The sequence below is a fragment of the Lissotriton vulgaris genome, chromosome 4_1 (genome assembly GCF_964263255.1).
Source record: "Lissotriton vulgaris chromosome 4_1, aLisVul1.2, whole genome shotgun sequence".
NCBI lineage: Eukaryota > Metazoa > Chordata > Amphibia > Caudata > Salamandridae > Lissotriton > Lissotriton vulgaris.
Genome location: NC_141691.1, coordinates 773,055,489 through 773,073,212, shown reverse-complemented (window position 1 = coordinate 773,073,212; position 17,724 = coordinate 773,055,489). Strand labels below are relative to the sequence as shown.

Genomic DNA, 17,724 nt, shown 5'->3' with positions numbered 1-17,724 from the left:
ACCTCACACCACACTGGCTACATAAGATGTTTTCGGGGGTGGCCCTCGTGTGCCTTCGGTGTGGTCATTATGATGCGACCTTCCTCCACATGGTGTGGGAAAGGCCCTCGGTAGCACAGATATTGGTGTAAGTTATGGAACATGTGTTGGCGGTAATCGATGTGCATCTTTTGTCTGAACCCCAGCTCTGCTTACTTGGCACCACCAAGCGCATAAAACACACTAAATATTATTTAAAACTGGACGATCTGGCTATGGTCCTCTTCAAGTGACTAATAGTCATATCGTAGAAAGCAATGCAGTCACCCTCGATCAACTGGTGGCTCCGGGTTCCTCTTAAGTGTGCGACTGCTGAGGCTGATGTTATGGCACACAACTCACATACACGAGGAGAGGCATTGTGGTCACCCTTGGGACACATGTGCTTAAGCTGCAGGAAAAATTGGATGCCAGTACTTGAGAACGGACATAGTCCTTAGTACCCCATGGCTTTTACACTGAGTGGGTTGGCTGCTGAAAGGTCAGCCTTGAGGAGTCCCTACACTGGGATTGGATTTCCCCTCACACATAGTGAGAGACCTCGCTACTGGACGTCCTAGTGGTGGACGACACAGAGAGCATTCTCATACAGATAGCCACACGGATACCCTTGATGCTTAGCCCTCCATACCTTTTCGCTTATTTTTGCTCATATACAGATTGTACCATTGGCCTCCCCATGGCCGCCCCCAGGTTTCCAGTTTCCCAGATTGATGAAACATGTTTGAGTTTGTATAATTTTGATAATTGCGGCAAAATGGATATATTTTGTTGGCAATAATTTGGGGATTGTATTGACCTGACCCACCTCCCTCATCGGAGGGCTATAGCTTGAACAATAGAAGTCTGGTCTACCTATGCACTATGCGGTTCTCCATATTGCTTTACAATTGAATGCTATATTATTGTGATTTTGCTTTAATGGTGATTTTTGCTGTACTATATGCGGACATGATTGATAAAATTTGCCGGTGTTTTGATAATTGTTGTAGGGAATTGAAAATGCCAATAAAGAAATATTTGTTAAAAAGAGTTGCAAAAGGATGAGGTGAGGCATAATTGATAGACAGCAGACAGCCCTGGGCATTTAAGGCCTTAAACCTGAAGCACCCAGGGATGACTCTACCAGTGATGCTCCCCATCGTCAGCAGGGGCGGATCCTTGTAGAGTTTTGACAGACTGAGGTCACTGCCCTCAGGGCTGTGAGAACTTTAGCCCACCAAACCTTGACTCATGCTGCCATGCGTCTGTGGATTAGTGCATGTAAAGCACCTGGCTGCCTAAACATAACATAACGTGTATTTGTAAAGCCACGTTTACCTGTAGGAATCTTGGTTCTGAAAAACAGATGTTTATTGATGCCTATGACATGAGGACTGTCAGGCTAATGTTTGCTTAGCCTGACAGAAACTCATTAGGCTTTGCAAAATAGGGGTGGGGGGGGGGGGCCGGGGGGAGGGAAGTTGGAGCCTTGGAAGGTAAATGCACTTTGTCTTGATTTGTTACCCTCGAACATGTAAATGTAACCTGGAAGTTTAATCTGAGCCAATTACCCGGATAGTAAATATAAGCTGGTCTCTGCAGCATATGCATTGTTATTCATGGAACTCTTCAAGCCAGTATAGAGGAAAGCAAGCACAGGGGACAGAATACTTGGCTGAGTCCCTTTGGGGGTAAGAACTATTCCCCAAGCTGCTGCTGCTGCTGATGGAGACGCAGAGGTAGATTGCCCTGCGAGAAATGAGCCCTCTTCAGTCTACAGCCCACGTTCAGTGTTCAGAACCTTGCACTGAGGAGGTTGCCTAGTCGATTCTGCCAAAACTGGGAACTTTAAACAGTTACCTAGCCTGATCTGCTACCTAACTTATGAGTATAGTCAGGAAGCCCTGATATCATGCCAGACCCATGAGCCTGTACGCTGCACTGCCAAGCATCTTTCTTAAAGTGGCCCATCTGCCCTTCTGAGGCACATATACCTGCACCCCGCTTCATGGCCCACTTGTTGTCAAGTCTTGCATGAGATTAGGGCTGTGTGCCTGTGGCATGCAACTGTTCTTCAAGCAACGCTGATGCAAGTTTGGAGGCAAGAGTGGTATACCAACGTTAGCCACTGCAGTTACCCATTCACAGCTCCTCTGTAGCAGTGTAAGAGAGAATTTAAGAGTACCACATTGGGTATCGAACTATGCCAACACAAACATGTAATTCAGACACTGAGCTTGGCTATATAGTTGGGTTTAGCCAATTTACTGTATCCTCTGACAAGTGTCTGTAGGCATAGGATAAGACACAAAAAAGTTATAGAGAGACACCCACTGAGAATTGTTAATTCCATTAAACTTCCTAAAGTTACTGTGCATATTATCTGTATGATAATAAAAGTCTTCTTTAAAAAATGTGTGTTTTTTAAAAACAAACACTAACTGAGCATTATATTTTATTACAATTGATGCATGTGTTATGTGAACTATATAGTACCCTTTAGGGCAGTAAGTCTTGGCTGCCTCCTAAACGTCTAACCCTAAATAACGGGTACCATGCAAATCTGGCAGCTCACAGTAGTCCATAGTTCCTGTGTTTCCAAGGAATACCTCAATGCTTGTCTCAAGAATTACCTAACACCTCTTGAGTCAGACAGAACGCTGACCTGAGAAACTAGGTTATAGTCGCCCATTTTTTCCTGTGAACCACAGAGGACCGCGATTACAAGGACAATTGTGGCTTCTAAATCAGAAAATTGCAGTTCCACTTAGTCAGGTGCAATAAAAAAACAGCTGTAAAATATAAGCAGTCCAAAACTCAGCAGTGGGAAGTTAATAAGGCTCCAGTGGTTAGCCGCACAGACAGGAGTAGATTTCAATTCCTTAACACGGTGACTGACTTGGGTCTAAACTAAAATGATACACTGATAAAAGCTGGCGGCCTGATAATAAATTACTCATGGCCTTGCTGGTGGGTGATCCTTTATGTGTTTGGAAACATTTTCCATTCACTTCCAATTCCCATACTATAAACTGAGTTCACTTCTAGCATATATGAAAGAATGGACTACAACTTTTAACCTCCTCCTCTCCAGAATGAGTTAAGTTCGGATGTTCTGCAGAGGCTTATCAACACTTTGTAAATCTAATTGATAAAAATCATTTCAATTTAAGTGCGCAAAAAAGCTGAGAACGTGGATAATTCGTGTTTCTTTTTTTTCATACACTTATTACACAAAGACTTTTTTTCACCCCGTTACAGTTTTATTTTTTAAACGGACATGCACTTTCCATGAAGGCATTTGAAATTCTTTAAAATATATTGAAGTTTTTCGACCCAACTCTATCAGAGTACTACTGTTTCATCCTAATTTCACACATTCCCACAATGCCATAAGCATGCGATCAAAGATACATTGTCTATTACCACATTGCTTCATCAACTTACAAAACGTTTTATCCCCAACAATAACATTTCTGGTCTGAGTGTTATGTGTATTTTCTAAATCGATTATATTTTGGCAAATAGGAACAGAACACAAATGAGCAATAATGCACTTGTACAGGTCTGTAATCATGATTAAATAATGTGCACAGTGACCTACTTTTTTCCAATCATATTTACCAATAGTACGATTTAACTGTGTATTCCATTGTCTTGAAACGCGCCACTGCATTCCTTGAAAACTCTCTAATCATACCATACATCCTTGCAGCAAAGAATGGGTGGTGAGGGAGGATGTGTGTGTGTGCATTGTGCACCCATCATATTGTTGACCAACACCTGATCTACGGCCACATTAAACAGTCTTCTGAAATATTTTTAAAGAGGATGGTGAAAAGTAACACTTTATGCACAGAGGTGATCATACCACTTGCTCATATTACTGACCTAAGTTTAATATGCACATTCTGCCATGTTCCCCTTACTATAAACATTTTTAAGTTGAATAGTTTGGAAACATGTTTTTTTTCCAAAATAAAGGCAGCTTCTGTTTTTTTCTTCCAGTTCGTACCATGCAAAATCTCTTATGGTTCACATAGAAGTGTATCTAGGTATTTAAGCTTAACATGTGCCTGCCATCTGCCCTTCAACAAATCTCAAAGCCCACCTTCCTCCAGCGATGTCATCTGCGCGTGGCCTTTCCAATATCTTTCACTTGACACTGTGGTTGTGGTACCGTGTCACAACCACAACATGCACTTTACCCTCTTTCCCTTAAGATAACTCTGGAACATTCTGGGAGCTGCCAGAGTTTGTGACGGTTAAAATGACATGGAAGCTGCAATCTTACCAACTCTTGCTGCTGCAGTCATAGGCGGCCTCGATTTGTTTGCGAACATTTGCGGCCTCATGGCAACAGGGCGTATTCCAACTCCAGTCCTAGAACAGGTGGAGAAAGCATAACTTTCCCCACAAACGTCTAGGAGAGTTATTTCCTGTGCCAACTCAGGTTCTGGAATTTTTAGGGGAAAGTTAAAAAGTCTCAAAATATTGTAAGGCAGGGATGAAACGTTGTAATGTAGCCGCTCAGAGGCTGCTCCAAGAGGGCACTACCAGCTAAAAGCAGAAAAAGTGAGAACATATTGTTAGGAGACAAAAGGTATCGATAAACCCGAGATCTTTATATACTGAAAGGCTATGGCACAGAGTAAGGAATTGTTCCAAAAAACACAATACAGATCAAAATATCTCTCTGCCTACTCGTAAAAGACTTAAATTAAAGTCCAGACTTTTATGCACTGAAACTAATTAAACAGGGTACATTAGAACATTAAGGGAATACATCATATATACACAGAACAATGTGGTTTCAGCGGGATTTGTGGATCTGTATTTTGAAAATTGGGCTTCGATCTAATGCACAATGTGTGATTATTCAATCTACAGTGTGAGCTACAATTAATTGAAATACACAGGTGCCAAGCTGCCCAGTGCCCAGTGTTGTGCGACACCTTGAGACACTCCTGACATTTTCACAAATAACCTGCTGCATTCTGGGGCTTGTAGTTTTGCTGTCAACACTGATGGTCTGTGCAGAAAAATCACCAATTCCTATATTCTGGTCCTTAATTAATCGGGACTAGTTGGGGGTTAGAACATTAAATAGAGCCTTGAACTCTAGGACTCCAGTCCCTGCTTAAAGTACGGTCCAGTTATCGTCTCGGCCTAACCAGGCCCCTTTTATCCAAAAGGCAGACATTTCGCCCCCAGTGATGGCTCAGAAACCTAAGGTCTACCCCTCTTCTCTTTCACACTGAGGGCACTTTCAGAAATCACTGCGCGCTGGCGTCAGACACACAGCTGATCAGAATTTGCATTTATTTTACATTAGACGCAGATGTTTATTTCACAGCTGGCTGGATTTAAGAGCATTAACCGCTGCATGAGCCGAGCGGGCCACTGTATTTCAAAGCGGCAAAGTCTGATTGGATGGCTGGGTCCCAATCCAAATGGCAGCTCGTGAGAAATAAAGACCTGCGCCATTCCACTCGGGGGACCCGTGAGCACCGACTTAAGGGTAATAGAGCGTGAAACAGATGGTTTTTATCGAATATATTGCCTTGCGTGCTGCAGGTTTTCCTTCTATAGTAGTTTATGCTGAACAGCATATGGTTACCATGCAAATTTAAAACGTTTAAACACGAATCTATGTGACATAACTATGAAGGTGTGCCTGGTAAGATTGCCATCATAATCTTAGAACTTAAAATAAATACAACAAGATAATGACTATAAAAGACGTGCTTTAAGTTTTCGAAATTTTAAATATTTCAATTTGACCTTATTGACTCTCCATGTTCAAAATGGATTTGGTTGATGAAATGTGACCGAAGACCCAGTGATGTGATTCAAGTTGTATTTCTTTACGATCGGGAGGCAGGATAAGAGTCCAAATAACGGCATGAAAACATGGGAGAACATTTTTTAGCTTGTAGAGTGATGTAGAGTGGTGAACCAAGCTGCCTGTGCAGTCTCCACAATGTCTCAAGAAGAAGTGTGACTGTTGATGTAGAAAGAGGTCAGGAGATCAGTAGTGAGCAGATGCCTGGGGACACCTTACAAGAACTGTTTAAACCCCAGTCTCCATAAGAAGATAAATTAATTTTGTTAATACCAGACATTTCAGTGGTTTGGAACCATCCGTTCAACATAATATACCTTCCACAAAACTGATATTAAAATATGTATAAAATATGTAGTGTTGAATGATCTTACAGAACTTTCTCATGCCTTACTCCAACGTGTACAGTACTGAAGTCATGAACTAACCTCCTCACTGTGCCACAATCCGAGGCTACTCCCCCAATCTTCATCAGTAGCCTCCGAATCCAAGCTAACAACGCCACTCAACTCAGATCAACTCCAAGAACCCTGAAAACGAACGTCCCTTTCACTTTCACACTCTATCGAGCAGGCGAACAGTTCTAAGAATTGTACTCAAACTATTGGATTCAGAGCGAGGTTCACTACCTGATGTCCAATTAGAAGCTCAGATAGGGTGTAAGGCTGTCTTTTCGGAGTATATCTTGTCTCCTGATAGGGGATAAGGGCACATGACAGACAGGCCCTGTTATCTGATATGCTCCACTGCCTGAAGCTATTGCAGCATGTCAGATGTGTATTGTGTCTGTGTTAGGACGTGCTGTCAAAGCCCCCGCCTGACACATGCACAATACAGCTGGTGGAACCCTCTTTTGCTTGCAAGCTATTACATGCAAACAATCGATTGGCGTGATAGCTTGTTTTCATCTAAAAGCTGCAATATGAAAGCAATTATATGCAGAGTGAGGCATGACGACTTAGTGGATCCCCGCTCTTGCACCCCATATGAGGAGCCGCCTCTGCTCCCTGAGTAGGTTTGCGGATCCCCTTGTGTACAGCTTTAGAGAGAAGAGTCTTGAAATCTGGCAAACAAGATAGAGGAAATATCAGTGGAAAGTGGAATGCAGTATTGAACTGTTCATTTTTGACTTCTAGAAAAAGTGAGTACCCCATTTTCTGTAAATAGATTTGACAAGTGTTCATACAGACTCTCTCAGGTGAACCATACTTTTCAATTGCCTTTGATCACATTTATTTTATCAGGTGAAATGGAAATTGTTGATCATGTAACTGTATTGAAGTAGTGTAACGTTTATATTAATTTTTTTAAATGTGTAATTCCACTCTCGAATTCTAGAGTGATCTGGGATGCAGGTCATGAAACGCACTCGCATATGCACTTCAATTGTAAGTGGAAGACAGATAGTCTGACTTATGGTATGGTATGACTTATGGTTAGGTAGTAGATTCCGTAGGTTTTCAGTTGTGAATCCAACTACAAGATGTAATGTAAGAAAAATACTTCTCAATGCTTGGGTGCAATAGAAGAAGAAATAAAACTTCTGTGAATGATGTAAACAATTCCTCTGGAATCCGCAGAACCTTTGCTACTCAGCTATGTATCCATACATCTGAGATGGGGAGAGAAAAACTATAAACTGAAGCAGTTTCTATAGAAATGTGTCAGAGATATAGGTCGCAAAGAGCACACCTCCTGGCCTCACTAATTTCATGGCTTAGGCAACACAAACTAGGGTGATATTGCGTCTACCAAAGTAGTGTCGAAGACAAAAATTATATATTCTTTTCAGAACTTGATTGCCCTATGGTTTCAGGAGTAATTGACAAATATTTTGTTCTATTTTTCTAAAATGTTATTTAGAATCTCAGGGCTTTATGGAAATTCCCTTTTTTCCAGAGGAAGGTATTGTGAAACATTATTATTAATTTAATCTTGTTCACTTTTCCGAAATGTGCTGCTTTGTTCAGTATAACTATGCTAGTAACTTCCCAAAGTAAATAAAGGTACAGTTAGGCAGTGAAAAACATATCTGAAGCTTGGCCCACCACAGGCTCTGGGAACTACTGCAGTCTCAAACTATATAATAAAAACGTGTCACAGCATTTCAGAAGAATCAGGGTTCAAGTAAGCAGGTTGTGAGTAGATAAACTAGTAGAGTTAATGTAGGATATGAAAGTGAGTGTAGATTGTGAGAGGATCTGGCATGTGAAAATGAGTCTAGGAGCGGAAGAGGAGATGGAGGCGAGAGTTGACATTGGGTAACTATTGGGAAAAGGGATGAGTTTGTAGATGAGGCGCAGAATATGTCTGTATGAAATAGTGAGAATATGTGCAATTGAGGTCAGAGTGTGTGGCGGAGGGAGTGAACATGTGGATGAGAGTACATATGACAAGAGAACAGGGACTAGAGGACTTATGACGAACAGCAAGATGTGTGAGAGGACATGCTAAGAGCAAAGGAGTGGTCTTGGTTAGCAAGTTATATTCTTCAATATTTAATCAAGTGGATTCCAAATGAATCTTACAATTTAGCAGAGTACTTGATACAGAATTTAAGCGAAGTTAGCAAAATTACGCCATTAGCCTACATCGTGTTATTGTTGGGAGCAATTTTAAACTGAGATGTGATGTACTCTTTGCTGAATTTTTAAAGTGAGCTTTGTCAAGACACATTTCAGGCAGATTTTTAAAGTGAGCTTTGTCAAGACACATTTCAGGCAGATTTTTAACCATTCGGACCATTTGGTAATTTTTGAGTGCAAAACAAAAAATCCAAATATGAGCAGTAGTGTTTTGAAAAAATCTAAATAACATTTTCAAGTGGAATTTTTACCCTAATGGACCATTCGGGATTTTTTTGTGTGTGAGAAATGCATTTCACATAATTAGTCGTAATTTTGTGGTAATTGTGCGCAATTACACTTCAGCAAATTACGCGAGTTTCGCACACACCTACTTAAAACAACTTGTCCTTGAACCTCTTTCCATGCTCTCGGAAGTTCCAGAAGTTAATTTCAGATGCAAGTCCAGTTGAATTTTTAAATCCAGGAAACCTTTCATGGTTCCTGTAGTGTAAAATAATGTGTCTGCTGGGGCTCTAATATTATCAGCACTTAAGTAGATGTTTCTTAAAATCATAATTCGACATGAACACCGCCACTGAAATCAAGTGTGTTACCCACGAGACACAGGTTTACAAATCCAGAAGCTGTCCACAGAAGCATTGTAAAATGGGAGGCAGGTGGTGGGACTAAGAACAGGGACTGGACAGTGTGTAAATATTGATATCTGATCCATGTGCAGTTTAAGATATAGAAATACTATTTTCAAAGTAAACTTAATAAAAAGTGTTTTTTCAGGAAAGGTCTGTTACCCACAACCAACACAAACTTGAGCTCTTTGCATTAATACCAACATGGAGTTCTGCCGGCTTAATCTGACGTTCTTCCCAGTGCTTAATTTGTGCTGGTGCTTTCCGGCGCTCAGCACCAGCAGTTAATCATCAACAAGAGCTATAGTTTCGCACTCATTTTTGGTAGGCACAGAGATTAAGTGATTTGCCCCAAATCAAAGGATGTTGAGCGGATGCCAAGACTTGAACCTGGTTCTCCAGTTCCAAAGCCAGCAACTCTGTCCATTAGGCCAAATCCTCTCCCCAGTTCCTGATTAGTAGTTGGCTCTGTTTTAGGCAGCGTTACAGGAGTAATGTGGGGGAAGCTGCCTCCTGACGAGAGCCCTGGCACTTATTGCTTTTACAAATTAGCCACTGGTTCTACCTGGTTGCTATTACTACTGCCCTAGCTGACCGCTAGCAAGAGAGAGTGTAGTGTGAGGATGTCTTTGGGAGGTTCACAAAGAGGGTTGGGTGCGGTTGGCTGACGGATTGAACATTGTATTTAACACCAAAGCACTTGCTTAATTCACAACATGCTGATGCACAGCGTACTACAAAGACAGTTGTAAATTGTCATCTGGCCGTTTGCAGAGAAGAACTTAATACTGTCATCACTGTGCCCTGCTTAGATTGCGGTCTACAATATTAGGCTTCAAGGCCACTGCGTCCTTTGGCAGCCCATTAGTCCGTGAACCCTGTACTAACTTCAGGTACGTATGTGCAATCAAAAAACAAAATATGTTTTTTCCATTAGAGAGGATGGAGAGGCGGATTTTTTAAAATTCAAAACCACCTGTTAATTAAGAGGAAACAGATTCAGATTTTAGGAATCTAAATTAGTGTTTCCAGAATTGTAAACCAACACATAATTTGTATCATCTTGCAAAACAAATGTACAGTTTATATGAAACAGATCAAAAGCAAACTTGCAAATACAGTGAATCGTTATGATTACCTTTATAGGACAGAAAAACAATTTTTGGATTAGCTTTCAAGCATGTAAGGACAGAATCTGAACATAGCGAAGGATTCAAAGGAGAACCCCAGAGCAGACTAGGAGATGCATAACGGGCAGACTCACCTCAAAGTTAGTCACAGCCAGCTGAGACAATCCATCCACATATGGTCCCAATACCTTGTGCTCTCGAACCTTGAGGGGCTGGCGGTTCCTGTGGCAGGAAGGTGAAGTTAGTGGAAGCAAAGTAAAATGCACACAAAGCAACAAAAAAAAATGTTTAGCCTTAATTGGCTCAGCGTTAACAGGCAGATATTTAATCTTTAACAAAAACCCTGGAAAATAAAACTCTATTGAAAATGGGAATTTATGCGCAGGTTACAGCATAAAAGATATGATGAAACTAGAAAAGCTAAAGGGCTGTTTGCTCCCCACACTGAATCCGTATATATTGATTATAATAACTAATGCTACTGGACATCTGGAATGGATGCTAATCACAGACATATACAATGAACATAAATATTTCCCTGAAATAAGAGTCAGTCTCAAAGACCGGCTCTTCGGTCAGCCAATCTTGCTGTGCTTTGGTGTGGTAATGATGCATAACGGGTTTAAAGACACCTGTAAGGGACAGCTGAAGGATAAATATACATCTTCAATAGTGAGGGTGAGGTCTGCCATTTCTGTATTTCAAATTCAGAGGGTCAGGCAGTGGTAGGATCAGTCTGATACTTTCAGTTTCTGCTTAGCTCCCTTCATTTTCTCTCCTTCTACCACTCCTACCCAACTATGCGATGCAGCCTTCCCCTGTCCCCTCCAAATGTCCCCTGCTACCTCCCCATTCGCCAATGATGGAGGAGGAGCCAGTGGTAGAACAGCAATTGGTTTATACTCCTGGATGGAATGTTCGCTCTCCCCCGATTCAACCAGTGACTGAGAATTGGTTTTGTCAGTACAGATCCGCAGGAGGAGCAAGGTCCAATAGGGGAGCTAGCTATAATCGGATTCTTGAAGTAAAGTAGGAAAACTGTGTGTGATTCTTGCGTTACTATAGGCCTCTTTTACAAAATAGTGTCCATTCTGCTTTAAATTATTTTGCTGAGAAGGGTCTGTGTGTTGAAGAGAACAGCAAGAGACTAGAAACTAAGATTAACACAAACTTGAGAAACCTTAAATATTTTTTAAAATAGGAATGGGTTTCTATCTTTGTGTTGAGTCTGTTTTACAGAAAGTGATTTGTACATATCATTAATAAAGTAAACTTGTAAAAGCATGTTTTATTTCATTAGAGATGCAATTGTTTCTAAATTAGCTAATGCAAACTGACCTAGATCATTTTCGCATTTACATTTATTTACCATCACATTAGCGTGATTAACATGCAACAGTGTGATATTTAGAGTACAATTGGAAATACAATAAATGTATGGACCATAATTGTGATATATGAGCTAAACAAATCATGATCTTTAAATGCCGCTTTTTTGCTTACCCTTGTACTGTATGTTATGAGGCCATCAAGCTGCAATTTTCACATTTACAGCACCAACATCTACAGCAAATACTGAAGCAACTTTTGAGTGATGCGTGTCACGTGTAATATTTTTTATGTATGTTCTCTTCCGAGCAATAATGAGATGCATCATACAGGCATTTTACTAGGTCAATAAATGTTTATATTTCTTTTAAGTTATACTTATACTTGTATGAGACCATGATAAACAAAGAAGTAGCTGTCGTGTGGTCGGACTTGGGATGCAGTAATAAATGTTGAAGATACCAGAGGATTCTGAGAGATGGTATCTTGGGTATGCAAGGGAGTCCAATGAACTTAGATCTGGGAGCAGAGGCAAGTGACTGGCTTACGCATTTCAGAGCTGTGCATACGAAGGACGGCTCAGAAAGCCTCAAATGCTCTAAACAGAGAGTTTAATGCGTAGCAGAAAATGAACACCCCAGAGTCATCTACTCCTCGACTTTCTAGGAACAAGCAGAAATGATTCTAACATCAACCCCTGAGATCTGGAATTCATCATGAGGAGGCCAGATATTTGATCTTAAGCGAAGACATTAAATCAAATAGGGCACCTGGCCCAAATAAGAGTGCTCACAGATGCCCATCGAGAAGGGGTGTACCTGTTGCCCCCAATCTTATGTGAAATTGTTACTGCAGTCTACAACTCTGTCCCAAGTTTGTGGAGATTGGCTACAGTTGCACCCATTTATATGGGGGTGCAGGGGGAGGGGGACACTGCAGCTGCTTTTGTTACAGGGGGGCCAATATTGCAGCTATGCTTGAAAATCGGACCCCGGTAACAAAAAACTGCCCCCAGGGGTCCAAAACCGGCACCCACTGGGTAACACCCAGTGCCCACTACAGCCAGTCAGGCCCTTTCTACAGTAGCAAACATTAGCAGAGTAGAAAATGGTAAAGAGGGACAATGCTCTGCCGACTTCCCAACAACGGTAGCAGAGCGGCAAAGAAATGCTACTTTTTAACCTGCATATAAAAATACATTTCAGACCAGAATTTAGATATGCCCAAATTGGGAAAAGAAAAACACAGTGATTCTCCATTTTATGTCGAGCTTACCAGACAGCGCAAGCTATCTGGTTGCCAAAGACCTATTTTGACCATACCATGAACTTACACTGATTGGCTTTTTTATCACTCATTTGCTTGCTTCACCTCATTTGCTTGCTTCTTATTTGATGGTTTCTTGTGTTCGTCTGAAGCAAAGCCTCTTTACAATGCTTCTGATTGGCTGACTTGTATCCTGTCACTGCTCACACTTACAGAACTCTTTTTTTGTTTTCATTTAGCATTCCATGAGAGTGCTTGCGCTTTCTAGCTCGCTCCCTGGTATGCTGCTTCAACCTTCCTCCCCTCACGCTGTATTGCTCCACACTCCTCCCTGCTTGTCTGTACAAGCACAGCAACACAGATATTTGTGATGGGGTACAGTTGAAGAGCAGACTTTATTTTGTTTTCTGTCCTGTATTCCACATATTGCATTGAAGCACACGTTTTGCACACAAATGAATTCATGGCCCTGGGGGAAGGACCATCTGCTGCACTCAGTCAGCTGGTGTCTGAGACTGAAGGTATGAGACAGAAGGTGTAATTAGCATTACCCTTCTCCTGGAGATCCATATATCTGCTCCCTGTTCTACTGAGTGAAACATATTTGAAAAATAAACCATAAAGATTGAAAACATTTAATTCAATGTACAGTTTTGAGATACCATAATATATGTGTTTGCTTTTCCTCCAGTATTTTAAAATGTGTTTTTCTTTTATTTTTTAAAGTAAAAGTTTACAGACAAACATTGGCAAAGGCAACAGCTCGCATTAGAAATGAGACCTATTGGCTTAGTCAATACGTGTTTGCTGATTACACTTTGCTCTAAACTAGACAAAACTAGAAACGTTATCATCTATTGAAGAGTTTTGAAACTATTGCACAAGCAAACTAATCACTAATAAGGCAAATCAACAAAATTCATGGTCATTAACAAAAAAGTGTATTTAAATGAAACATTTATGGCAAGCTGATTGAAAAATAATTTTCAATTTATGATTACTTAGGCATATGGCTTGACTTCAAATTGTCAATGTCCCATTGTAGGGACAACAAGGTATGAATAATGAGACAACACATGAGATGTATCATCTGTTGTAAAAGACCACCAAGGCCTCAGTTCTTAGTTTAACTTATTCTTGAATCAGCCAGAAAAAGCTCTGGTTGAATGAGGAATTACAGGAGGTGCATGAATTACTGCACTCCATATTAACCCAGGGCATTCCACTAGGTAACACAGGACATTTTCCAGTGAGAATATGGCAGAAAATGAGGAACTATCACAGGAATCGGATGTAGTAATTCCTGTGGTAATTCCACATTTCTCAGGTGACAATGAGGGTCCCGGCTCAGAAAGAAGTAAATAGTTTTACTTTCTGAAATTAGCGATCTGTATGGTATTGGTAATTTCACATGCTTTGACTGCTCAATTTTAGGGAACTAAGTTGTACTTTTTGCTTACGCATTCCATGAGGGTGCATATGTTTTTTCTAGTTCTCTCCCCCCCCAATGTTCCTCTCTTTCGCCCATGTACCTCTTTCCCATGCTCAGCGCTGCCCTCTCTCACTCATGAGTCTCTCCAACCCAACACTCCACGTAGCTCTCTTTACCTTCTCCCTCATCCTCTATGCTGCTTCCTCAATTCATCACCCCGCTTCTTCAAATGGTAAATAAAAGGAAAAAAAGATGGCAATGTCATTTTGTAGGCAGGTGCATGTGTGGTTACTTAAGCGCTCGCCTACAGAATGTCCTTTTTTGTTCCATCTTTGGCCAGGCTAAACAGAATCAGGGATGCAGAAAAACATCACTAAAACCATTGGCAAAGCCTACAGGTTACAAAGGCGAGACCCATTGGCTTTGCCAATGCTAGTTTCTCCTATAGTTTAACATAACAAAACATAAAAAAGCACTTACCCCTTGGGGTCCAGCAGGTCCCTGACTTTTTCATTATATATTTCCATGTAAGATACTTCCACTTTGAAGGTTTGCGAGTCATTCTCTTCTTTGGAGACCCTCTGAAACAAAGCACAGCAGAGCCGCGGAATCAGGCCTGGCTGGTCTGCGTTACCCATCATTGAGAAGGACTTTCCTGAACCTGCAGGAAACCCCAGGAGAGAGTAGTCAAAATATATAATTTACAGTACCTCTGAATTTCAAAGAAACAGTGAATGCTCACGTTCAAGGTTGGTGTATTAACACCTTCTCTTACCTGTTTGCCCGTATGCAAAAATACATGCATTATATCCCTGAAAGGCATTATCGAGAATTCCTTCCCCGAGGCACTTGAACACAACTTCTTGCCCTAAAATTAAGATGAAAAAAAATTTCAGAACAAAATTTCAGTTGGTTCCAAGTTGTTGCAGAATTTAACTCAACGCGGTATGATATCATTGACATAGACAATAGGTCTGGCTTTTAGCAAGTCAGTATGTGTTATTATTTTAGGTAGCGTATGTGTGTGAGTGTATGAAAGGGTAATTTGGCGGATTTGAAGGTATTTTATTCCAACCCATTATTATGAGGAAATGAACAAGTTCAGCCTTTATTTCCCATAAAAGGTGCTTGTCTTTTTGTACAATTTAGAAACTGAGATGCCTTTGCTTCCAGTACCACTTACACAAAGCTATTCTAAACATCTAGTTTACTACATTCTAGGCCACAAATTAAGACTTTAGAAAACAAAAAAATGAAGAACGAAATGTTCACCTAAGCCCAGAGAATGTATTAAAAAAAAGTGAATAGAAATTCCCATAAAAACAAATGCGACGCTACTCCTTCTGGGGATCTGGAATGCAAAACCCATGGCCAGATACCTGAAGGCAGCCAGATGAAATGTAGCCAGATTATGGAGTTCGAGACCTCCCTCTCGAGAAAGAAGAATTGAAGGGGAAAACTAACTCTTGCATGGGTGTGGAAAAATATGAATGGGAAGGACTATGGTATGGGGATCACCCAGAACGTGTAGAGGACTAATGTAGAAAAGTCGTTTGACTATAATGCTTACTATAAACTTAAAGATATTAATAATGAAATGCTTTTCTTCCCAACCCCTCGCTGATTGGCAGCTGTGACTTACTGAAATGCATCATGCTTAAAACACAACAATGAACAGCAATATACAACAGAAAAACTGAGGCTTCAATAGGTAATAGCGCCTGCACAGCAATGTACAAAGGGGCCATTTTTTTATCACTTTATGCACCTGCTGTTAACACTTGTGAGGTTTGGCGTACTGATAAAGATCTCGGATTTGAATTTGCTTGTTAAAGCGGGATGCTGCCTTTACATTAAAACAACTGGCAGGTTCGCTACCATGATCTGCCTTCATATCTAGAGCTTTAATTTTGCAAGCTGATTTTTTCCAACTAAAAATATAGGTGAGTGAAAACACTAATAGTCAAGCTACCCTAAGCATAAGCCTTCATTTGGAAAAAGTAAAAATTAAAAAACACAAGCAAACAACCACTGTTGCTCCATTGTAGACCAACGCTGCTTTATGTCCCCTGTTGTGGTTTATGCTTAGGCTATTCTGTTTTTGGTTTAAACCTATAATACCTAATAAAAGACCACTGAAAGGGAAACAGTCACCATCAGCATAAACATATAAACAAGCATAAATACATTAAGAACCTCACAACAAGTACAATGCTATTAAAAGAAAGGAAAGTGAGAGAGAACGAGTCATTCTTTATTTACTTCTGAAGGGGCCCAAAAAAATGTGACTATGTAATACAAGGTAGCAGCAATAACGTTTGGTCTAACATTATTCTGCTTGAGGTTTGTTGATTAGGGGTGTCACTAAAATATTGCTTCTTCTTCCATTTGTTTACTCCAGTTTTGAGTGTTTGATTAAAGGTGCAGGGCTACGAAGCATGTTTTAGGTCAGATCTACTTGTTTTATGCAATGTAGAGAATTTGGGAACATCAAAATCATATTTGATCTTTTGGTAGGGTTTAATTCTTTCACTGATTAGTGAAATGGCTGCTCATAAGAATCTTGGCTAATATGTAGTATCACATTTACCCATAGAATGGGTAAAACATTTTGATACATTATAGCCCCCCTTTTCAACCAGGTGAGTATTGATAGCAGGTCACATGGCAAACATTCCAGGCGGAGGGGGAGAAGGGTGCAAGGCGGAGGGGAGTAGGGTGCAAGGCAGAGGGGAGAAGGGTGAAAGGCGAAGGGGGAGAAGGTACAAGGCAGAGGGGAGAAGGGTGCAAGGCAAGGGGAGAAGGGTGTAAGGCAGAGGGGAGAAGGGTGTAAGGCAGAGGGGAGAAGGGTGCGAGGTAGAGAAGGGTGCAAGGCAGAGGGTGAGAAGGGTGCAAGGCAGAGGGGCGAAGGGTGCAAGGCAGAGGGGCGAAGGGTGCAAGGCAGAGGGGAGAAGGGTGCAAGGCAGAGGGGAGAAGGGTGCAAGGCAGAGGGGAGAAGGGTGCAAGGCAGAGGGGAGAAGGGTGCAAGGCGGAGGGGAGAAGGGTGCAAGGTGGAGGGGAGAAGGGTGCAAGGTGGAGGGGAGAAGGGTGCAAGGCGGAGGGGAGAAGGATGCAAGGCAGAGGGTGCAAGGCGGAGGGGGATTAGGATGCAAGGCGGAAGGGGAGAAGGGTGCAAGGAAGAGGGGAGAAGGGTGCAAGGAAGAGGGGAGAAGGGTGCAAGGAAGAGGGGAGAAGGGTGCAAGGAAGAGGGGAGAAGGGTGCAGGGAAGAGGGGAGAAGGGTGCAAGGCAGAGGGGAGAAGGGTACAAGGCAGAGGGGAGAAGGGTGCAAGGCAAGGGGAGAAGGGTGCAAGGCAAGGGGAGAAGGGTGCAAGGCAAGGGGAGAAGGTTGCAAGGCAAGGGGAGAAGGTTGCAAGGCAAGGGGAGAAGGTTGCAAGGCAAGGGGAGAAGGGTGTAAGGCGGAGGGGAGAAGGGTGCGAGGTAGAGAAG

At 41.6% G+C, this 17,724-nt stretch overlaps 1 protein-coding gene across 1 annotated transcript in view; it reads right to left on the bottom strand.

The window, feature by feature from the left end:
* The window catches only part of KIF13A (kinesin family member 13A), a 762,232-nt gene that overhangs the window by 398,915 nt on the left and 345,593 nt on the right, over positions 1-17,724 (bottom strand). Inside the window, exons 5-7 of the mRNA XM_086965110.1 lie at positions 15,013-15,105; positions 14,718-14,898; positions 10,345-10,432 (exon numbers count right to left, since the gene is read on the bottom strand). Coding sequence (XP_086821236.1) covers positions 10,345-10,432; positions 14,718-14,898; positions 15,013-15,105 — 362 coding nt within the window. The remainder of the gene's footprint in view (positions 1-10,344; positions 10,433-14,717; positions 14,899-15,012; positions 15,106-17,724) is intronic.